Here is a 22,546-nt window from a genome sequence, read left to right on the forward strand (position 1 = left end):
AGATCTATACAATTGTAAAAACACCCAGTTACCCAATTTTTACAGAGGTGTGTATAACAATATATATCCTTCATACTGACCAATCAGAGCATAGTCAGAGTGTTGTTTCTAGATAAGTGCAGTACATCTGATTTGAGAATGTATTAGACCAATCAGCTAATGGTCTGGGGTGTTGGCTCGCTGCATTCCAGCATGTAGCCAGGGTCCTCTGTTTCCTTTGTCTAACACTAGTATACAGGAATACAGCAGAAAGAAGTGTCTCAGAAAAACAGTGCATACATACACCAGGGTTATAAACACTGAAGCAGACACTCAGCCGGATTTTCCATCCTTACGAGTCTTTGTGAAAAATCCTCACGGATTTTCCATTAGAGGGTGGGGAACAGCCTCTTCAGGAAATAGTGTCCCGTGCCTAGACCTCTTCGCCACAGAGAGCAACACAAAACTGCCAAGATTTTGCTCTCTGTACCCAAGCTGAGGCAGAGTCTCTCAGGATGCGTTCCTGATTCCCTGGATAGGAGATTTTATGCATACCCGCCGATACCAGTATTAGGTCGAGCAATCCAAAAGTGCATCACGGAGGAAGTAGATCTCATCTTCATTGCCCCAACTTGGACTAGGCAACCATGGTGCTCCTATCTAGCACAACTTTCAATTCAATCACCATTCTCGCTGGGGAACACTGCAGACCTGTCTCGGGGGGGGGGGAGCCGGCATGCTGTTACACCCCCATATATTTGTCTCTTTGATAGCTTGGAGATGGAAAGGGAGGCGTTAAGTCACCTTCCTCTATCATCAGAAATTCAGGACATTCTAGTATCCTCCAGGAAGCCATCTATGTGAGAGAATTATACCTTCTAAATGGCATGGATACCTTCGCTGGTGTTGATCAACAGACGTAGACCCATTCTGTTGTTCCCCGGAACAGCTGTTGCAGAATCTGTATACGTTTGCTACTGGACTTGCGGCATCATCCATCAGGGTGCATTTTAGCTCGATAGCGGCATATCATCCTGCCAAGGATGGACTGTCAACCTCATCCTGCCAAGGATGGACTGTCAATCTCAACCCATCCTCTGGTGTCATGCTTCATGGGTTCTAAGGCTTTGTCCACTGATCTCAAAGCCACCTCTCTCTAGGGATATCAACTTGATATTGAAAAAGCTCATGCTTCCACCCTTGGAGACCACTTCCATGAAATTTTGGACGTGGAAAGTCTTGTTCCTGGTAGCAGTAACTTCAGCAAGACGTGTCTGTGAACTTCAAGCATTGGTTTATTATCCTATCACGATGAGGCCACCTTAAGAACCCATCTTTCTTACCAAAGGCAGTCTCAGCTTTTCACCTGAATCAGATGATTACTTTTGCATATTTTTTTTCCCAAAACCTCATGACAATGATAGGAAAAGATTACTGCACAGTCTGGACTGTTAAGAGAGCATTTGCATATTACAAGAAGAGAACTAATGCCATTAATCGGGAATCCCAGTTTTTTGTGTTTTTCAGCCCGAATGTGCCAGAGTTCGAAGAGGACATTAGCTAACTGGTTAACTCAATATATTCACTTTTGTTCACTCGACTCAACCTTCGAGACCTACTACTACGTATTTCTATAGCTCTAAGGTGGAGCGCACTGTTAGCCTGCGTTTCGCCACGCGTTTTCGCCACGCTATTTTTACCCCTTATACAGTAAGGGGTAATAGCGCGTCGAAAACGTGCGGCCAACCCCCCCCCCCCCCCCCCCCCCCCCCCCCCCCCCCCGAAACTAATAGCGCCCACAACATGCAAATGCATGTTGTGGGCGCTATTAGTTATTCCTGCGCGATCCAGAAAGCAAAATGTGCAGCAAAGCTGCACATTTTAACTTTCAGAAATTAACGCCTGCCCAAAGTCAGGCGTTAATTTCTGCCGGCAGTGGGAAAGTGTACAGAAAAGCAGAAAAAACTGCTTTTCTGTACACCCTGCGACTTAATAGCATAGCGATATTAAGTTGGAGGCCCCAAAAATAAAAAAAAAATTTTAAATTAAAAAAAAAAAAAAAAAAATTTAAAATGTGCCCACAGCCCGTGGGTCGGAAGACGGATGCTCAGTTATGCCGGCGTCCGTTTTCCGAGCCCGTGGCTGTCAGCGGGCTCGAGAACCGACACTGGAAAAATTGAGCGTCGGCTGTCAAACCCACTGACAACTGCCGCTCCTGTCAAAAAGGAGGTGCTAGGGACGCGCTAATGTCCCTAGCACGTTTTTTTACCACGGGCCCTCATTTAAATACTTGATCGCGTGCCTAGGAGAGCGGGCGCTCGCCTTGGAGTGCCGGCTCTCCCGCGGGTTTTACTGTATCGACCCGTATGTTATGAACTGAGGAGACCAGGCAGTCGGGCAGGAACCGCCTTGCACAGCCACAGAGAGCAAAGGTCTGTATCTTGAGATAAGCTCTGCCCCGAGCCGCCTGGAGGATGTCCCAGAAAGCATGGCTAATTCATCCTGCTATCTGTGGAAAACACCACTTATGGTAAGCAAACTTGCTTGAATGTTGCAACAATAAGTGGAGGTAACTTCCCTGGCTGTAATGTGGCCATATTTCACAGAGGTATTTTTTTTTATTACTCCTTCACATTACTGTCTTTGCCTACAACTTCATCCTGTGGTAAGGATAGGTGCCTCTTAAAGGACACCAAAGGAATGTCCATATTCACGCTGTCATGTTCAGTAGTGATTAGGATCTGTGATCCACGCCTGGGCTTACTGAGTCTCCAGTATTGTCTTCAGGAGATTGTGCTGTCCTCTGCTGTGGGGGGCAACAGAGAAAAGCACAAGGAAGGAAAGAGAAGGAAACAGAGAGCAATAAAGTCCCTCTGACTCTGAAAGTCTCACTTCACCTCTAATCACTGAGGTGATTAGAGTTTTATTGCTCTGTTTCCTTTTTTTTTTTATTCCTGAGATCTTTCTTTCAAGGTTTTGCTGGCCTTCTTCTTCCCTTTCTTTGCACTTATAAAAGGGAGGGCTTCCAATCCTGTCAGGATGTCATAAGAAATTGGAGTATCAGCCCAGAAGATACCAATCTCTGTCTCAAGGATTTCCTTTATCACTGCTTCAGACCATCACATTCTGGATGTCTCCTCTTTCCACCTTTATTAGTGCACTGTGACGTTTCTGCTACCATTTTTAACTCTCTGTTGTTTCCATCTAGTCCCAGGATACTCATGTCCTGCTCAGATGCATCAGCCACTGCAGCTTTTGCTGCCTGTTCTGGCTGAATTGTAGGCTGGCTCACAGCAGCTTCTTACACAGGCTGACATTCAGCAGCCTCCCAATCCTTTTGGCAGCGCAGCTGTCTTGCAGTAGGTTCCTGCTCTGGCTGAGGCCCCAGCTGAGTCTCTTGCTCCTCACTGGGTACTTTCTCCTGGGGGTGTGAGGGGGCAATTATGATATGCCTGAAGACAATGCACAAACTCATGGCCCTCCACTGTATGTATGTTGCATTTCATTTGCTCAACATTGGTATGGTAATTCTGTTCACATCTCCCACACTTTATGTATTTGCAGGACAATCTAAGATGCTCTGTAGAGCTCCACTTAAAACATTTCTTTATCTGTCCAGGGTAGAACAGGAGCCCCTCTCCCTTCCAGTCACGAAGCTATTCAGCAGGTGTTGTATGCGGCTATCGGTCAGTGGGAGAAGCACCACTGCTTTCCAGCCTGCAGTCCAAAACCTCTCTGAGTCCAGCACAGGCCATGGCTCTTCCAGCACTGTGCAGTATCTCTGCAGCCAGGTGCTACCATGCAGGCCTCAGTGTCCTCAGTTATAAAGCGCAATTCACTGTTCTCACAGTGTTCTGTGAAAGCATCATTGCAGGGAAACCTTACACTCTTGGGTTTCCTTCACCTTTTCATACGGCTTCCAGAAGGCCATTAGGTGATTCCTAGCTCTAAATGCAATATCATATTGAGAGCTTCCTGAGGTCATTACATGCTGGGGGAAAACTTTCAGCTTTTCTTTAATAAAACTTTCCCAACATATTCTCTGTCAGGAAGGCAAGTAGTGACCCATACAGTGGAATCTCATTACATATTTTGCTTCTATGCTGATTCTGTATAAACAGTTCTGAAAATAAAGATTTACTTGCAGTTTGTTGCCTGGGTTTTGTCCTTCAGATTCCTTCTGGATATTTTCTCTGGTTATCAGCACAGTTTCTTGACTTTGACTTACTATTTTTATCTCTTAAGGTGTTTGCTCCAGTTCCAAGCACAATTTGTCTTTGGCTGGCTTGCTTTCATTTCTTTCAAGGTACTTTCACCATTTTCCAGCAAAATTTCTTCCAGCTCCATGCACTCAGCAGCAGCCATACCTGTGGCTTCTGTGCACTGAACTTCCATTCCCAGCTTCCTCACACCACCAGAACAGCAGGGGGTGCTGCAGGGCAGGCATGAGTTGGATATGTGTCAGTACTCGAATAGTGGAGGATGCTGCAGGGCAGAAGTGAGGTGCATTGGAAGAGCTATGTGTTTTAGTAATGGAATAGCAAGGTGGGTGTTGTAGAGCAAGAACATTGGCAGATCATTGTGTGTGTCAGTATTTGAATATCAGGAAATGCTGCAGGGCAGAAGTGAGGTGTATTGGCAGAACTGTGAATGTGTCAGTACTGGAATAGCGAGCCGGGTGCATTAGCAGAACTGTGTATGTGAGTATCAGGATTGGAGGAGGGAGGGGGTTTGCCGCAGGGCTGGCTTGAGGTATTCAGAACGGTGGGTGTATTAAGTGACTGCTTTGTATATGTGTTAGCAGCACCTCTGTTTCCTTTTCTGAAGGATAAATGGGCAAAAGTCCTGTCTTCTGTATAGGAAAAATAGAACATAGCTGAAAGACTGACTCGATGTTGCACCTCTTCAAATTCTTTTTTTACCTAAATTATCATTGGGCCTAACTTAGAAAATAGTTTATAGCACAGAGATCTGGCCTTGAAGCCGCCTCCAGTATCCAGGGAAAGATTTTAAGTGAGTCAGAAATCATCTGTTTTTGTAATGATTTCTGTTAACACTTTAATTTCCTTGGCAATGATTAGAATCTTTCTTCTCCCCTGGTTTTCAGTGTCAGATTGATTTCCTGCTTAATTTTATTGCTGAAGAACTTTTAGGAAAGGAGAAAGTGGAAGCTGCAGTTTTGTTCAAGGTTTACTGTAGGGTGGTTCTTTGGTGAGTTCAGTCCAGTGGAACCTATAAGAATGTAAAAATGTATTCCATGCCTTCTCCGAGCAGAGTTGCAATCCAGTTTAAACTCCAAGCTAAGCCTTTTCATACTCTTTCATTTTTTTATGGGCTGAGAGACAGAAGTTCAGAATCTTCCATTTCCAGAGTGTTAAGAGGTAGCACTCAAGCAGGCTATTCTACTGGTGAGTGAATGAACTGTAGGAGGAGCTGAAACATTGATTGGTGGTGTGACCACTTTCAAGTTTCAAGCTCCCTGAAACCAGCCGATTAGGAAAAAGTGAAGAGATATGTTGCCTGATGGTTTCCTGTTGAGAGCCAGATGGGAAGGAGTGTAGGGAGGATGAATGTGTGCCTGATGGCTTCCTGATGAGAGCCAGAAGGGAAGGCTTGAGGAGGGATAGGTTGTGCTCAATGGCGTCCTGTTGAGAGCCAGAGGTGGAAGGATTGAGATGAAGAGGCTGTGCCTGGTGGAACCCTGATGAGAGGTAGATATGGGAATGGGGGAAGTGGTTTTGCTTCATGGCTTATTAATGAGAACCAGATGGAAAGAAGTGGTGGTGGTGGAACAGCTGTGACACCTTGCTCCTTCATGGTTGTGCCCTATCTGTGTGTACACAAGAGAAAATAGGAAATGAGGTGCAGGGCACATTCAGAGCTGTGAGCAAGGTGCTGGCTGTTCAGCCCTGGCTTATGTTGTCAGGATCTCACCTCCAGTACACACACTCTCCCTTTCATGTCATCAGGCCTGCTGCTTTACTGCTACTTTTCACAGTTTTCCTGTTTCTGTAAAAGGGTAATGTTCTCTCTCTGAGTCCAGAAACTGTTTGTGAATGTGCTTTGGCCTGTGCGCCCACTCTCCCGACGCACACACAGGCCAGTGTCCTGGGGGCAAGATTCAGTATTGGCCCGTATGCAAATGAGAGCCTGTGGTAAAAGGAGGCGCTAGGAACACTAGCGCGTCCCTAGCGCTTCCTTTTTGACAGAAGCGGCTGTCAGTAGGCTTGACAGCAGACGCTCAATTTTACCGGCGTCGGTTCTTGAACCCGCTGACAAGTAAGAGACGGATTAAGGGGTGTTTTGTGCCACACAGCCATGCCTCCCTCCCAAACACATACACATCCATTATTCTTACCCGTAATTCAACCATGTATGGGTTCCCTTTATGGGCTTGATCCCTGGGCAAATTCTCTATCTGTACCACCCCGTTTCTTAATCTGTCACTGTGTATTCTCTCTCATTGCCTTGCTTTGTCACAATTTACTCTCATGTGGAACTCATGACAGGTGTCATGTATGTCTTCCTGTAAAGCACTCAGGAACAAACTATGAAAGGTGCAAAGTCTGTTTACTGGGGGAGACAGTTGCTGCTTTGTGGGTAACTTGAGACTCCTAGCAGAGACAATAGAAGCAGACGTTGTGTCCAAATTCAGGCATACAGAGGGATCTTAGTGACAGGAGCAGGAGGGAGGGACCTCAGATGACCACAGGTGGATTAAGACTTGCGACAGCACAATAGGAAGCACAGACTGGGTGGACTAAGGGGTCATTATTCCATGTAAAGGCTTTGCCTATATATCCTTGGTTGTAAGTTATCTGTAAACCGGCACGATGTGCAAACGGTTGCCGGTATATAAAACAAAATAAAATAAATAAATAATCTGCCCATATTTTCTGTTTCTGTTGGGCCAATACAGTAAAAGTCGCGGGAGAGCCAGCGAGCGCCCGTTCTCCCGACACGCGCACAGGCCAGTGTCCTGGGCGTGTGATTCAGTATCTGCCCATATGCAAATGAGGGTCCACGGTAAAAGGAGGCGCTAGGGACACTAGCGCGTCCCTAGCGCCTCCTTTTTGACAGAAGCGGCGGCTGTCAGCGGGTTTGACAGCAGACGCTCAATTTTACCAGCGTCTGTTCTCGAACCCGCTGACAGCCACGGGTTCGGAAAACAGACACCAGCTAAACTGAGCGTCCGTCTTCCAACCTGCGGGCAGATTTTTAATTTTTTTGGGGGGGGGGGGGGGGGGACCTCAGACTTAATATCGCTATGATATTAAGTTAGAGGGTGTACAGAAAAGCAGTTTTTTCTGCTTTTCTGTACACTTTCCTGGTGCCAGCCAAAATGAACTCCTGCCTTTGGCAGGCGTTAATTTCTGAAAGTAAAATGTGCGGCTTAGCTGCACATTTTACTTTCTGTATCGCTCGGGAATGACTAATAGGCCCATCATCATGCATTTGCATGTTGCGGGCGCTATTAGTTTGGGGGGGGTTGGCTGCGTGTTTTCCTTGCGGCCAAACGGGAGCTAACAGTGCGCTCAGCCTGAGCGCACTTTACTGCATCGGCCTGTGTGTTTGGTAAAGGCCTAGTGTGGGAAAGTGGGGACGGGAAGGGAAGGGATGTAGGGTAAGGGAAGGGATATAGCTCAGTTTGGTTCCCTCAGGACTTCATGTCAGTCTCTTAATTGTGAGCAGAGCTCACCAGCCCTGAGCTTCATGAATCAGCTGTTTCCAGTACATGAGTTTTGGGAATTCTCTGCTGATTTGATCATGGCCTACACAGCATGGTTTGACAAGACTGGATGTGCTGCTCAGTTTACCTGCATCTACTCCCCTATCAGGCTGAGTGAGTTGTTTTTTTTTGTTTTTTATTTCCAGTTGTTCCGTGAAGTACGAATAATGAAGGTTTTAAATCACCCCAACATAGGTGAGTAAATTTCCCCAATGTTAGGATCATAGCAGCAGCTCAGTTCTGCCAAGGGAACTTTAATTATCCCTTTCTGACATTATATCCCTGTGGTACAGTGCATGAAATGTTTCTCCCTCTTCCCTTCCTCCTGCCCAGTACCTGAGATAGGTAGGTTAGTAAATGTTTGCTGCTGAATTCATTTATGTATCTGTTAGCTGGCTTTACAGTAACACTTTCAATCAGGACTGCTGATGGGATGTGAGTTCAAGTCCCTCCTCTAGCAATGACTAATATCAAGCGAGTCACTTTATCACATTTATGAGATGCCTGTCCAGTCAGAGGATCTAAAGAGCTTACAAAAACGGTAACAATTTAAATAATAAATCAGTTAACTTTATCACTCTGTCGCCTTTCTCATCCCAGGCTCTGTCACTGACTTTGTGTGACCTTGAATCATTAAGAAGTTTTTAAAACTTTCCTGCCTGTGACTTTGGATAGTTTTGCTGATCCTTATGCATTTCCCATCTGTGTCTTGCAGTTAAATTATTTGAAGTTATAGAGACTGAGAAAACGTTGTACTTAGTCATGGAATACGCCAGTGGAGGTGAGTCTTCTCCCCTCATTTTCTCTCTGTTCTGTGGAGGGAGAAGTGACCATGCTTCTGTCCACAGCAAATATCTGCTTTCCAATACTCTTGTTTATCCTTCAGCTCACTTTTGGTAAAGCCATATGTTACTACCAACTAGGGCCAGCACTGGCTTCCTCAGTCAGGAAGGCAACTGCGTCGTAAGAGCTGCAGCTGGCCCTGATATCTGAGGGCAAGACCCTTTTCCTGAGTACAGGTCTCTTGATGTACAGGAAGCTCCCCCAGAGCTTGCTTTGATCTGTTTATTTCTGTAACAAATTCTTCCTGTTCTCCCCACCTATCTTGCTCTGCTCCTGTCGTCATCTCTCTCAAATTCTGGTCCCATCTTCTCTCTTTCTCCAAGGTGAAGTTTTTGACTACTTAGTTGCACATGGAAGAATGAAAGAGAAAGAAGCCCGGGCAAAGTTTCGGCAGGTTAGTTTTCTTTTTAGCCTTCTTTCTGAAGGGAAGGAGACTTATGCAGTTATGATGTCAGTATGTGTGTGTCTGTTCCCCCACTAATAATTTTTCCTATTTAATGTCCTTCTGACACCAATTTTTTTTTTGTGGGGGGTGGGGGTATACATTTTTTCTGTATTCACATACTTCACATTTGCAATGTCCTGATATTTTTGTTGTGCATCATTCCTGCATCTAATCCACACAGCGTTTATACCACATGTTAGAGGATACACAAAGATCATGACTAGGGTTTGTTTTTTTTTTTGGGGGGGGGGGCGGTGGCAGGATTTCACATATTACACAAATACATGCATACAATTACCCCACTTTATCAGCTTTTTAGTTTTTCATTTGACCCACACCAAACTTTCAGGCCATATCAGGGAATTTACAAGGATCATAAGAGGTAGGGTTTTTTTTTTTTGGGGGGGGGGGGCGATATACATATTCCACAAATATGAGTGCACAGATATGTTTCCTGTAACTTTTTAGGCACATTTCACTAGAGTGATAGGGGGTGTTTTAGAGGGTCCATATCTATGTACAGGTGCATGTGTGCGGACCTCAGTCAAGCAGCCATGCATGCCTCGTGTCAGATAGCAAAGGCCCCAGGAGGAGCAATGGGAGTCCATGCTGTCCATCTCCAACCCTATGGCACTTTTGAGTGGGAGGAGCATCAGGCATCTGTGTCCCTGCCACCGGTGATCTCCTAATTGTGCCAACCCTGCAAACTTAGAGGTGGGGGTGAGAGGAGAGGATTGGCGCTGTGCCTGAACCCCAAACCAAATAAGCCTGATACTTCACGTTCAACCCATATCCAGCATAGCTCTCTGCTTCAACGGCAGGGGAGAAGAAAAACTGATACTTCATGCATATCCAGCATAGCTCTCTGCTTCAACGGCAGGGGAGAAGAAAAACTGATACTTCACGCATATCCAGCATAGCTCTCTGCTTCAACGGCAGGGGAGAAGAAAAACTGATACTACACGCATATCCAGCATAGCTCCCTGCTTCAACGGCACGGGAGAAGAAAAACAACCAATAAGGGCTGAATAACATAGTCTGGGTAAAACAAATAAGCATGGGTGTAGCTTGCTTATTGCGGCGGTTACTTCCCCTACTACCCCTAACTAATCAAGCTTGATATTTCACTTGGATGCAGCTCCATCACTGCTCTCTACATTAATGGTGGGGGTGAAGGGAAATAGAACCAAAGAGCTAAGAGAAACAGATAAGTATGGAAAAAATGTGTGAAGCTTGCTGGGCAGACTGGATGGGCCGTTTGCTCGTCTTCTGCCGTCATTTCTATGTTTCTATGAAGGGAAACATACCACTGTCCACTACTGCCCTCACTCACGTTCCATTTGTTTTTTTTTTTTTTTTATCCAACCCATACCAGATTTTCAATAGATGTCATAGGAGTGAAGAGGAGTTGGACAAAGATATTTTTTCCAAGATCCACATAGGGGTGTATACACATTTTTGAAAGTAGGCTTCATTAGTTTGTGTGGAACCTCTAGGTTTTTGTTTTTTTTAGGGGTGGCATAGGAAATGGGGGTTGTCTCTGCAGTGTTCTCTGTGGACAAGCACAATCAGGGCTTAATTTGTAGATAAAAAGGAATTGGAACCGTAGTTGGGCAGCGGTGAAGCCATATGTGTCCTGTGAGAGATGAGGCCAAGGCTGGATATGACCTGAGCTTGAATGGAGGTATATCTGCATATTAGGTATGCCAGCAGTAGCTCCGTTTCTTTGTCACTAGAGCCAGGCTGCTGCATGTAGGGCTGGTACAAGGGTGTTAGATACCCCATGTGAACCCTAAAACCTTGTACCCCCATCCCCTAGTTTTCCTCATACACAATTAAAAATGTATGCATTTATAACAGATTTTACATGAAAATGAACATTCAAAGTGCAGTCTTCTGAGATAAATAATAAATATAATATACATGTGTTATTTTTATTAGTTTTTGTATACCGGTGTTCAATTTGGAATATCACATCTGTTTACATTGTAACTGTATTCGAGAAGAAGGGGCTTCCTGTTTTACATTATAACATCAATATAGTCTTATTTAACATTGTAAATAGGTCTTATTTAACATTGTAATTAACTTTTATTTAACATTGTAACTTTACACTTTATTAAATTCTTACTAGGAGATTAAACCTGAAACAGTGACGGAAGTACGTCTTTGGAAAGGATGTTGTATGGGTCATTTACGACAATACGTCTTGTGTGTCTTGTCGTATAATTATATTATATTTACATGCAGTAAATTATATTATATTTGCATGCAGTGCTGTGGTGCTGACTAGAAAACCCTGCAAAAACGGCACTCGGATCCCATATGGTTTTAGGCTTATTATAATGCGTGTTAGGTGTGAGACTGGTCTGCAGAAAGTCATGAGTAAACTAAATTAGTTACAATATAGTTATAGAATTATAATTGCAATATAGGCTCCTATTCAAAAAGATGAATTGTGTTAACGCACCAAAATGTCCTTTATTAGTAAATAGGGCCTACTGAAAATAATGGGGCCTGCATTAAATTGTGTGTGTTTTGGCTTAACATTCAAAGCACCTTTTTGAATAGGAGAGAACCAATGCCCTAGAAGATGATACACCCTTCTAATGGGAAGTGTAGTTTGGAAAACAAACTGGACTGCTACAAATCTCTACACATAAACATACCAGCAGATTACGTAATCTTGATCGCACATGCAAAACACAGATAGACCCTACCAAATACAGAATGTGATCATTAATTAGAAATATGCAGTCAGAAGCTGAACTGGAAATCCCACAAAGCCAGAATCTGCCTGCAATGCAATACCAGTGAAAAAAAATACATTTCCTCTTGTACTGAGCAAAATACCAAGATATTAGACACACATCTTTCAAAGCTGACAGAATGAGCAAGAAACTCCTGCAACAATATAACATTATATTACCTTCCTTACTCAAAGCAGACCCAATGCAATAAGCATAAATTATAAAAAAACACATAGGCAAAAATAACCTAACAAAATGCCATCTTTAGTCCAAAAGTGCATCCATCCTCTACTACTAAGACAGGAGAAAAAACAGCAGTTATAGCAACAAAATATGCTATATCCTGCCAATAGGCCATAAACTTGATCTGATTAGATATAAGGACCAGCACCAAAACCTGGGAATGGTTCTTGATTACTTTTCTTTAACCTGTAATTTCCTAGCGTGTAGCAGATGGACAAAGGACCAATGGGTATAGTGTGCTCCTGATAGCAGTTGGAGACGGAGTCAGATTTCAATCGGACGTCAGTCCTAGTACATGTTTGTTTGTTTGTTTATTTATTTATTTAAAACTTTTTCTATACCGTCGTTAAGGTGGGTACCGTCACAACGGTTTACAGTAAGGCACAAAAGAAATGCTATTAACCTCTATCAGTTTACACAGGTGCCATAATGTTCGGTAACATAGTTTTAATCAATGTTAGTTGTTAAATGAGAGTGAACGCTATCATGTCCCGTTTGATTCTATAGCAGTTTTGAGTACCCCTGCAGAAGCTCTGCTCTTCAGTATTTCTCCGTCTCCATAGCAGTTCGGGACTCTATCCACGCTTGCACGGCGTTAGAGTATTCTAACCAAAGAAATCTAAAACAAAGAAGAAATCTTACCTCTACAGATGAGCCCCGCTCTCCTGCGGTGATACCTATGGGTCCCTCTCCCATTTGAGAATTCCTGAGGTGATTTCCATGATCCCTCAGAGGTAGGCATCGGTCCGACAGCCGGTTCCCGGCGTGGACTTAGCTCCTGGCAACGGGTGCAGCTGAGAGGCAGCGGGTGCAATTTCAAGCACGGCGGTGAAGGTACATTTCCTTCTCCCCCCGCAGCCGGAGACTGCCCGGAACGAGACCAGGAAACACAGAGACAAGGTAAGGTAGAAAACTTCTTAAAAGTGTCCGGTCTCTGAGGCTCGAATAGCCGCACAGATCACCAGCCGGAGTCAGTGCTACCGGGTTGATCAGCCCTATCCGGGCTAGACCCCGGTCCGATATGAGGGTCCTCCCACGTGGAGACCCTCCGAGGTGGTCGCCATATTGCTTGCGTGGTCGCCGTCGCCATTTTCACTTGATCGCTGCCCAATCTGCTGATTCGATCCGTGTGCACAAAATCACTTGTGCGCACACCGGTGCGCGCATAAGTGCCATGCGCACAGCGATGCACACAAGGGCGCTGGACGCACAGCCACACCCTCAACTGTGCCAGGCGCATAAGTAAACCCCGTGTGCACAGTGGCGCGCGCATCTTATGGGAGCCCGCATCCAAACTACACGCACAACTTCATCGCACCTGGAGCACATAACTCAGGCTCCCAGCGTACGCTTGAATGCACAAACCGGAGTTTCTGCAATCCTACGCGCACAAAGCATGGCACCACCGGACAAGAAGCTCAAGGCTCAGGGCTTCTGCCCAGCATGCTACATTAGAGCTGCGCAGCACAAAGAGGCCACAGCCCTGTGTCTACAGTGCGAGGAGGCTCTGGGTGAACCAGGCCAAGGTCCTCTTCAGCCGGCACTGGAATCCGGATCCACAGACAGTACACCAGATCTGGCTACCCCCAGCGGGAGCCTCCCTCAAATGGGGCTTCCCGGGAACACAGCACCTCTCAATTTAGACCCAGCATCTTTCTCATGGTTAGAATTTTTCAAAGGCCTACATACCTTTGTCCACATGCAACCGGCGCCCCTGATGACACAACCACAGCCTCCCCCAGAGGACCCTAACATCCCGGGACCCTCTAAACCCAGAGAAGTGCCCCTCCCACCTCAAAGCCCCAACATTGGGGACATGGACACCTCGGACGAGGATAAACTCCTGGTCTTACCCCCAACGATAATAACCATGACACCAGCACCGCCAATATACCACTAACAAACCAAACCAGGTGAGAGACCTAGGGACCACCCTGGACTCTAGAATGAACTTCAAAAAATTCATTAACGCCACCACTAAAGAAGGCTTCTTCAAGCTACAGGTCCTAAAACAGACTAGACCTCTCCTACACTTTCAGGATTACCACGCAGTCCTTCAAGCCATATTGTTCTCAAAGATAGATTACTGCAACGCGCTACTACTCGGTCTCCCTGCCTCCTCCACTAAACCTCTACAGGTGCTGCAAAACGCGGCAACCAGGATCCTCACAAAAACCCATCGCAGAGACCACATCACTCCGATTTTAAAATCTCTACACTGGCTACCCATCCACTATAGAATACTCTTCAAGACACTGACCATCATTCACAAAACCATACATTAGCAATCACTACAACTTACCATTCCTCTCGATCTCCACGCTTCATCATGCCAATCAGATCCGCTTACAGAGACTGCCTCCAGGTGCCCCATAGCAAATCCTCTACACAACTCAATAAAAAAACGAGCTCTTTCCACGGCCGGACCGCATCACTGGAACTCACTCCCCCCTGATCTACGCCAGGAAAAATGCCAGTTCTCCTTTGGAAAAAAACTGAAAACCTGGCTATTCACTCAAGCATACCGCTGAAGATACCTTCTTCATCTAGCACCATCTATCTCCCCTCTCCCTAGTACCTACCTTCCTTGTCCGTCCCCCCCCCCCCTTCCCTCCCACCTGACCCTCCCAGTCTCACCCTCAGTCCCTCTAACTATGGAACTGTTCAGCCTAAATCTGTTCATACAATTATCTTATTATGCCAGTAACTGATCATTCAATTAACTTTTGATACCTGAACCACTAAATGAATGTACATGCTTTATTATTTAATCAACAGCTCTCTACTCATTGTTTTTTACTGTTTAATCTATCCCTTTTTTCTAATGACCAAGTTATTCATTCCCTGTTTTATTGTAACTTTTCCACGCCTGCTGTGTTAATTGGTTCTCCCCTTGTTCACTGTAAACCGGTTCGATAAGACTTGTCTTGAGCATCGGTATATTAAAAGAACTTAAATAAATAAATAAAGACTCCCTGGAGGAAGGGGAAATCCCTCCAGGAATGGAACCTTACCGAACCATGAGGCGGTTCTTCGCCAAAGACGAACTAGCAGACCTCGTGGCTCACAGCTTGAAAGAGCCCGCTATCCCGGGCAAGAGTGCCACAGGGGAACCGAACCCCCTCCTCAAGGGACTCCATCAGGCCTCCTACCATTTCCCTTTGCTGCAAGCCATTCAACAGCTGATTGACCTGGAATGGCAGGCTCCAGAGGCCACGTTCAAGGGGGGATGGACCCTGGCAGCCCTATACCCCCTGGACCCCGCTGCCAAAGAACTCCTGGCATTCCCCAAAGTGGATGCCATGGTCTGCGCGGTCTCAAAGCACACTACCATCCCAATCGAGGGAGGAGCAGCACTCAAGGATGCCCAGGACAGACGTCTGGAATCCATCCTCAAACAGTCATTCGACGTATCAGCTATGTCACTACAGATCGCGGCCTTCTGTGCCATGGTGACCCGCGCCTGCTTATCAAAGACCAGGAATGCCATCACACCCATTGAGGCACTAGAATCAGCAGTATCATTCCTCACGGATTCGACCTCTGACCTGGTGCGCACCGCAGCCAGAGGCGTTTCGTCCGTTGTGGCAGCCAGAAGGCAACTCTGGCTCCGAAGCTGGTCAGCTGATGCGACATCCAAGACGAGACTCACGAGAGTGCCTTTTAAGGGAACCCTCCTGTTCGCAAGCAAACTGGAGAAGTTAGCCGACAAATGGGGTGAATCCCCAGTACCACGGCTACCGGAGGACAAGAACAAGAGAAGCCAGTGCCCCTCCCCCGGAATACCTAAGGGCAGGGGATCACAGTGCTTAAACCGTACAAAAGTACATATCAAGCATCTCGACCCGTAGGCAGGGGCCAGTCCTTTCGGAACAAACACAGCAAAAGGGGAACTGGCGCAGGTCCAGGCCCTAGCCGCACCCCGCAGTGAAGATCAGCCGACCCATCCACAGGAAGAAACCATAGGGGCCAACATGCCCTATTCTTCCAAAGATGGGTCGAGATAACTTCAGACAAATGGGTCGTAACCATCATTCGAGAGGGATATTATCTGGACTTCCACAATATTCCTCCGGACAAATTTGTGAAATCTCCCTGCCACGACCCTTCCAAGAGGACGGCAGTGAAAACCACACTGACCAAATTGCACGACTTAAAAGCCATAATGCCGGTGGCCACGCATCAACAAATTACTGAGCACTATTCCATCTATTTTATCGTTCCCAAGAAAGAGGGTACGTTCTGGCCCATCCTGGACCTCAAGTCCGTCAACCGCCACCTTGAGGGTACCTTGCTTCCGCATGGAAACCCTACACTCCGTCATAAGTGCGATACTGCCGGGTGAATTTCTCACATCCCTGGATCTGTCAGAAGCCTACTTGCACATCCCGGTCCATCCCGAGCATCAGCGTTTTTTTTACGCTTCGCGATCCTGGACCACCACTACCAGTTCCGGGCACTACCCTTTGGGCTAGCCACAGCACCCTGAATGTTCACCAACATCATGGTTGTAGTGGCGGCGACACCGAGGAAGGAAGGAATCCTCGTACACCCATTGGCTGATCAGGGCAAAATCCCCAGAGGAAAGTCATCAGGCGGCCACCAGAGTCAAAACTCTACTGGAGAACCTCAGGTGGATGGCCAACACAAACAAGAGCTGTCTGCAGCCCTCCCAATCTCTGGAATACCTGGGAGTCCGGTTAGACACCAGCCAAGACAAGGTCATTCTGACTCCTCCAAGGAGAACAAAACTGATGAACCAATTGCGAAACCTGTTAAACAGTCTTTGCCCCAAGGTGTGGGACTACCTCCAAGTCCTCGGTCTCATGACATCCACTTTGGAAGTGGTTCCATAGGCAAGAGCTCACATGCGACCCCTACAGCGTTCCCTACTGTCACGATGGAATCTAATGTCCCAGAACTACTCCGTTCACCTCCAGCTCCTGGAGGAAGTTCGAACTCAGCTACAATGGTGGCTACAAGAAGACTATCTGAGCAAGGGAGTATGGCTATCCCCACAGACCTGGATCCTGCTCACCACGGACGCAAGCCTACAAGGGTGGGGAGCCTACTGCCTGGAACTGACCGCCCAGGGGCAATGGGACAAGAAAAAGTCAGGATGGAACATCAACCGACTGAAAGCATGGGCAGTCAGGCTAGCCTGCCTACATTTCAGTCACAGACTCCAGGGCAAATCGGTCAGTCATGTCGGACAATGACACAACCATTGCCTACATCAACTGCCAGGGAGGAACCAGAAGCCAACAGGTGTCTCTGGAAATAGACCCCCTAATGTCATGGGCGGAATCAAACCTACAAGAGATCTCAGCCACCCACATCGCGGGAAAAGACAATGTCACTGCGGATTATCTCAGCAGAGAAAGTCTAGACCCAGGGGAATGGAAGCTGTCGGCCACAGCCTTCCAGTTGATAGTAAACCACTGGGGAACACCAGCCATGGACCTCCTGGCAACCCGGTCCAACGCCCAAGTTCCCAAATTCTTCAGCCGCAGACGGGAACCACAATCCCAAGGGATCGATGTCCTTGTCCAGGCCTGGCCACAGGAAATCCTGCTATATACGTCTTCCCTCGGTGGCCGCTACTGGGCGGGATCATCCACAAGATAGAACACCATAGGGTACCAGTACTTCTAGTGGCCCTAGACTGGCCAAGAAGGCCGTGGTACACATACATGCGAAGACTACTGACAGGGAGCCCTCTACCTCCACACCAGGTTCTGCTCCAACAAGGCCTGATCCTCCACGAAGACCCAAATCGATTCTCTCTTACGGGTCTGGCCATTGAGAGGATACGCCTGAAGAAGAGCGGATACTTGGGGGCGGTGATTGACACTCTGCTCCGAGTAGGCAAGTTTTCCACATTCTAACCTACATACGAATATGGAGAATTTTCGAAGCCTGGTGTGAAGACTGCGACATCCTCCCGCAGACAGTCAAAATGCCCACGATCCTGGAATTCCTGCAGAACGGCTTACAGAAGGGGTTGTCTCTCAATGCCATCAAGGTGTAGGTGGCCACGTTGGCTTGCTACAGAGCCAAGGTGGAGGGCGGCAGCCTAGCCTCTCAACCGGACGTCTCCCGTTTCCTGAAAGGGGTCAAACAGATCCGACCACCCCTGAAGTGGCCGGTACCTTTATGGAATCTCAATCTAGTACTAGACTTCCTAGCAGGTGCCTCCTTCAGACCCACCCGCGGTCTGTCCCTCCTACTACTAACATTGACGACTGCATTTCTAGTGGCAGTCTGTTCGGCCCGTCGCATCTCCAAGCTTCAAGCACTTTCCTGTCGACAACCATTCCTCAGGTTCCCACTGGGGTCCATACAACTAAGCACGGTTCCCTCCTTCCTCCCAAAAGTGGTTTCCCACTTCCATCTAAACCAAACCATCTCACTGCCATCGCCTGACGAGCATAAGGACTCGGAAGAATCTCGCCGCCTTCGCCATCTTAACATCGGCAGACTTCTAGTCCAATACCTGGAAAGGTCGGAATCCGTACGAAAGAAAGACCACCTATTTATTCTTCCTTCACAGCGGGAATAAACTAGGGGAAGCAGCCTCACGGGCAACCATAGCCCACTGGATCAAAGAAGTTATCAAGATGGCCTACGTAGAGGCAGGCAAGCCTCCACCTCAAGGCCCATTTCACTAGAGCCCAGACAGTGCCCTGGGCGGAAACCAAGATGCTGTCACCCGCCGAGATCTGTCGGGTGGCGACATGGTCCTCCATCCACACCTTCTCTAGGTTCGTTCTACCGCCTGGATGTTCAGGCTCTGGAGGACACAGCATTCGCAAGCGCAGTCATAAGTGGGCCACGGGCAGCCTCCCACACAGTTCGGGAGTAGCTTTTGTACATCCCATTGGTCCTGAGTCCATCTGCTACACACTAGGAAATGGAGAAATTACTTACCTGATAATTTCATTTTCCTTAGTGTAGACAGATGGACTCAGCATCCCTTCCACGGCTGCCGTTATTCATAGAATCCTCGGGTGACAATCCCCGAGAGCAAGACAAACACAGGTAAGACAAGCTTCCCGCTAATTAAGACACCCATACCTACCAGGTGTCTGTGTTTCTTGGTTGAGTGCATTGGCAGTCTCCAGCTATAACCACATCAACCAGTTCAAGTTAATCACGTTAACCAAGTTATTCAGTCACACATTTATCCACAATTGCTTTTCGAAGAGAATACTGAAGAGGTGCACTTCCTGCAGGGGTATATGTACTAGGGCTGAGGTCAGATTGAAATCTGACTCAGTCTCCAACTGCTATCAGGAGCACACTATACCCATTGGTCCTGAGTCCATCTGTCTACACTAAGGAAAACGAAATTATCAGGTAAGTAATTTCTCCATTTTTTTATATTGTTATATTTCACAAATATTACTTTTATTGTAATCACTTTGTATTACTTTGGCAACACATATTAAAGTATTCAGAAAGGGTGTAAAAACTTGGCTATTCCAACAGGCCTTTCAAGAATTTTAATAGATTTTATACCCTTTTAGTATTTAATATTTATTTATCTTATTGCTGTCCTTAACCTTTTGAATATTTAAACTTTTAATTTTTAATGCTTTAACTATTCTAATATTTTATTGTTTTATTTTATTATAAAATTATGTATTTATATCTTTTTCTTTAACTTTTGAAATGCAAATGTTTTTAAATGAATATTTGCTAACAAATGTAAACCGATGTGACATGTCCTCATGAACACCGGCATATAAAAACTAATAAATAAATAAATAAACACATGTACAGATTGTCATGCCAGGCAGGTTTCCTGAATCTCTCAACATGTTTGTAGGAGTCTCTCTCTCTCTCTATGTCCTCCTTCCCCCATAGTGGAGAGCACCAGGGTTGAGAGACTGCTGGGGGCAGGGAGATAAGTTTCATCACCTATACTTCCCCCATCCCAAACAATTATCCCCCTCCCAAGCCCCCCATCCCTCTTATATTCATCACCTCTGCAACCTCCCTCTAAGCTTGGTCCATGCCCCCTCACTCCTTTAAACTAATGCCCAGCCCCCTCACACTCATCCCTCTTCTCCAAGCCCAGCCCCCTCACATTAGTCCCCTATCTCCGAACCCAACTCTGGCCTCCAGCCTCCCCTTCACTCATCCCTATTCTCCAAGACCAGCCCCAGCCCTCACACTCATCTCCCCTACTCCCAAGACCAACCCTGGCTCCCTCATATTCATACCCTTCATGCAAAGCCCTGGCCTCCAGGCCCTTCACCCTCGTCCCTTTTCTGCAAGCCTACCTCAGTCCTCTCACTTTCACCTCCAGCCCATTACCAATCTACAAAACTGTCATCCAGCCCATCCCCAGTCTTCTCACATTAATCCCCCCCCCCCCAAGAAGATCTAGCCTCCAGTCATTCCCCCCACAAACCTCGCCACCTTACACATGCTTATTTCCCTCTTCCCAAGCCCCAGACACCTCATACTCACTCCTCCCCCCACCCAGCCTCCTTACACTCGTAGGCAAACTAAAGACTGCTACGGTAGATTGAGGCAGCAGTGCTCAAAACTTAAACAGCCTCATGCTCACATTGCCTTATCTGACATGGTGGTAGAGGCACAATCTGACTCCATCCTTGTCTTCGGTCCTCCACTTGCTGAGCTGCACAGATGCTGATCCTCGCTTCTTCCTAGCCCTGCCACAGTGTTGCCACTGAAAGTGCTTCTGCAGCTTCTTGGTTGGAGCAGCATTACAATGGTGCCATACTGTGCCCGACCAGAGGCTGATCCTTGTTCCCGCTAGGGCCTGTCGTGTGCTGCTGCTGAAAGGCCTCCTCACAGACTCCTCTTGGGCAGTGCGCTATATCATGCCGCAAGAACCTTACCTCCCTGTCGCTGAACTTCTGGCTGCTGTTTAACCCTTCCTGGCTTAGACTGCTTCACTGGTGCTGAGATCTTCCTGTTTGACACACACCCTTGCTCTGCTTTGTGCCTTGGGAGGGTGGGACCAGAAGCGAGCCACTTCTGATCTAGTGATGCTTCCACACCAGAATCCTCAAACAAGTGCTGGAACGGCTTTTTGTTCAGGCACAAATTAAGCCCTGAGTACACCAAACAGCCATACAAGATGAAGGGTTACGACATCTTACAGTGCCATGACAGCTTGTTTTTTTCTCAAAGCCCAGAGCATATGTGGATCTTCCCATGCACGATTGGACCTGCCTATTTTTGTTCATACAGCGAACAATCATGGAAAAAAGTGTCTCTCAGCATCACTACATCAATCTTCAGTGTGTTGTTAAAAAAATAATCTTCTGAACAGAACGGCAAAAGACCTTTTAAGAAATGTAAAAAAAAAAAAAAAATGGACACATGTCCATATTGGATTTACATTCACTTTGCTTTAAATGCCTCTGACCAGACTCCTAATATAGTGATCTGTGGTCAAATGTCCCTGAGGGCACTTGTTTACAATTAACTCCATGTGAAATATGAGCAACCATGATCATCTAATCAGAGAGGTCAGAAAAAAGTTGTCAGAATTGACAAGTTGAGAAAATCAGCATAGGCACCGATAGTCACGGATGCCAAAACAAAGTTAAGAAACTTCAGCACCAAAACAGAGCTGGAAATATTCAGTGCTGTTGTGGCACAGCGACAAGCCATCAGCGTCAAAAGCTCATACCTGAGTTTCCAGTGCCAGAACACAATTGGGGCCGAGAGTCACCTATGCCAAACAAACATTGTGCAGAATCATCAGTGCCAAAACGATGGCACCAACATTCACTAGCACCAAAAAGACAACACCAACATTTTTACATGCTGCGAGAAAACTCTTTAGCGCTGAGCTCAGCCTCAGAGCAAGTTAAGATGGGGATAAATGTACAAAGAAAATGAAGCACATCGACTAAGCAAGTGGCACATCTTTACCTCTGATTTTAGAGCTTCAGACGGAATTGACAAAACTTCTACGTCCAAGCATCCTACCACTACTGCCAATACAGGAATGTCATGCATTTATATAAAAATTATGGGCAGATTTCGTAAATGAAGCAAATGCCTGCTGAACAGAAGTCTTTCACATAGCCAATATTGGATTGAAAAAGCACCTACAGGCTTCTCATTTTGCGAAAAAAGAAAACAAGATAAGAATGAAACAAACATCTTCTTTTATACAGACCATATCAGACAACTCACAGTTCCTGTGACTCCATGTTAATAGATCCACCATCTGACATGAAACCTGAACAACACAGAAGTTTAACTCTACCAGAGGACACATGCCTAAATTTCCTACAGAAAATGTCAGAAACAATACCATTCAGCTTAGAAGAAATTAGCAACTTACAAGGAGTCCTAAGATTCATCCTACCACCGAAGCAAATCAGAGCGCTACCAATCCATGACACACTAATGAAAATCCAAACAAAAATTTGAAAAACACCTTTCACCAAACTACAGATAGCAAACCCCCCCCCCCCCCAAAAAAAAAAACAGTGATGTAAAATGTAGGATACAGAAATTCCCAGTATATGAGAAAGTACAACTACCTCATGACTCCATTGAATC

The 22,546-nt window shown here is 46.3% G+C and overlaps 1 protein-coding gene across 6 annotated transcripts in view; it reads left to right on the forward strand.

Annotated features, from left to right (window-relative positions):
- Positions 1 to 22,546, forward strand: part of MARK2 (microtubule affinity regulating kinase 2) — a 462,018-nt gene that overhangs the window by 215,702 nt on the left and 223,770 nt on the right. For all 6 annotated transcript variants that reach the window (XM_029614697.1, XM_029614694.1, XM_029614695.1 and 3 more), the window contains exons 4-6: positions 7,855 to 7,903; positions 8,424 to 8,489; positions 8,875 to 8,945. In XM_029614697.1, coding sequence (XP_029470557.1) covers positions 7,855 to 7,903; positions 8,424 to 8,489; positions 8,875 to 8,945 — 186 coding nt within the window. The remainder of the gene's footprint in view (positions 1 to 7,854; positions 7,904 to 8,423; positions 8,490 to 8,874; positions 8,946 to 22,546) is intronic.

This window comes from Rhinatrema bivittatum, chromosome 8 (assembly GCF_901001135.1).
Source record: "Rhinatrema bivittatum chromosome 8, aRhiBiv1.1, whole genome shotgun sequence".
In the NCBI taxonomy this organism is placed as follows: domain Eukaryota; kingdom Metazoa; phylum Chordata; class Amphibia; order Gymnophiona; family Rhinatrematidae; genus Rhinatrema; species Rhinatrema bivittatum.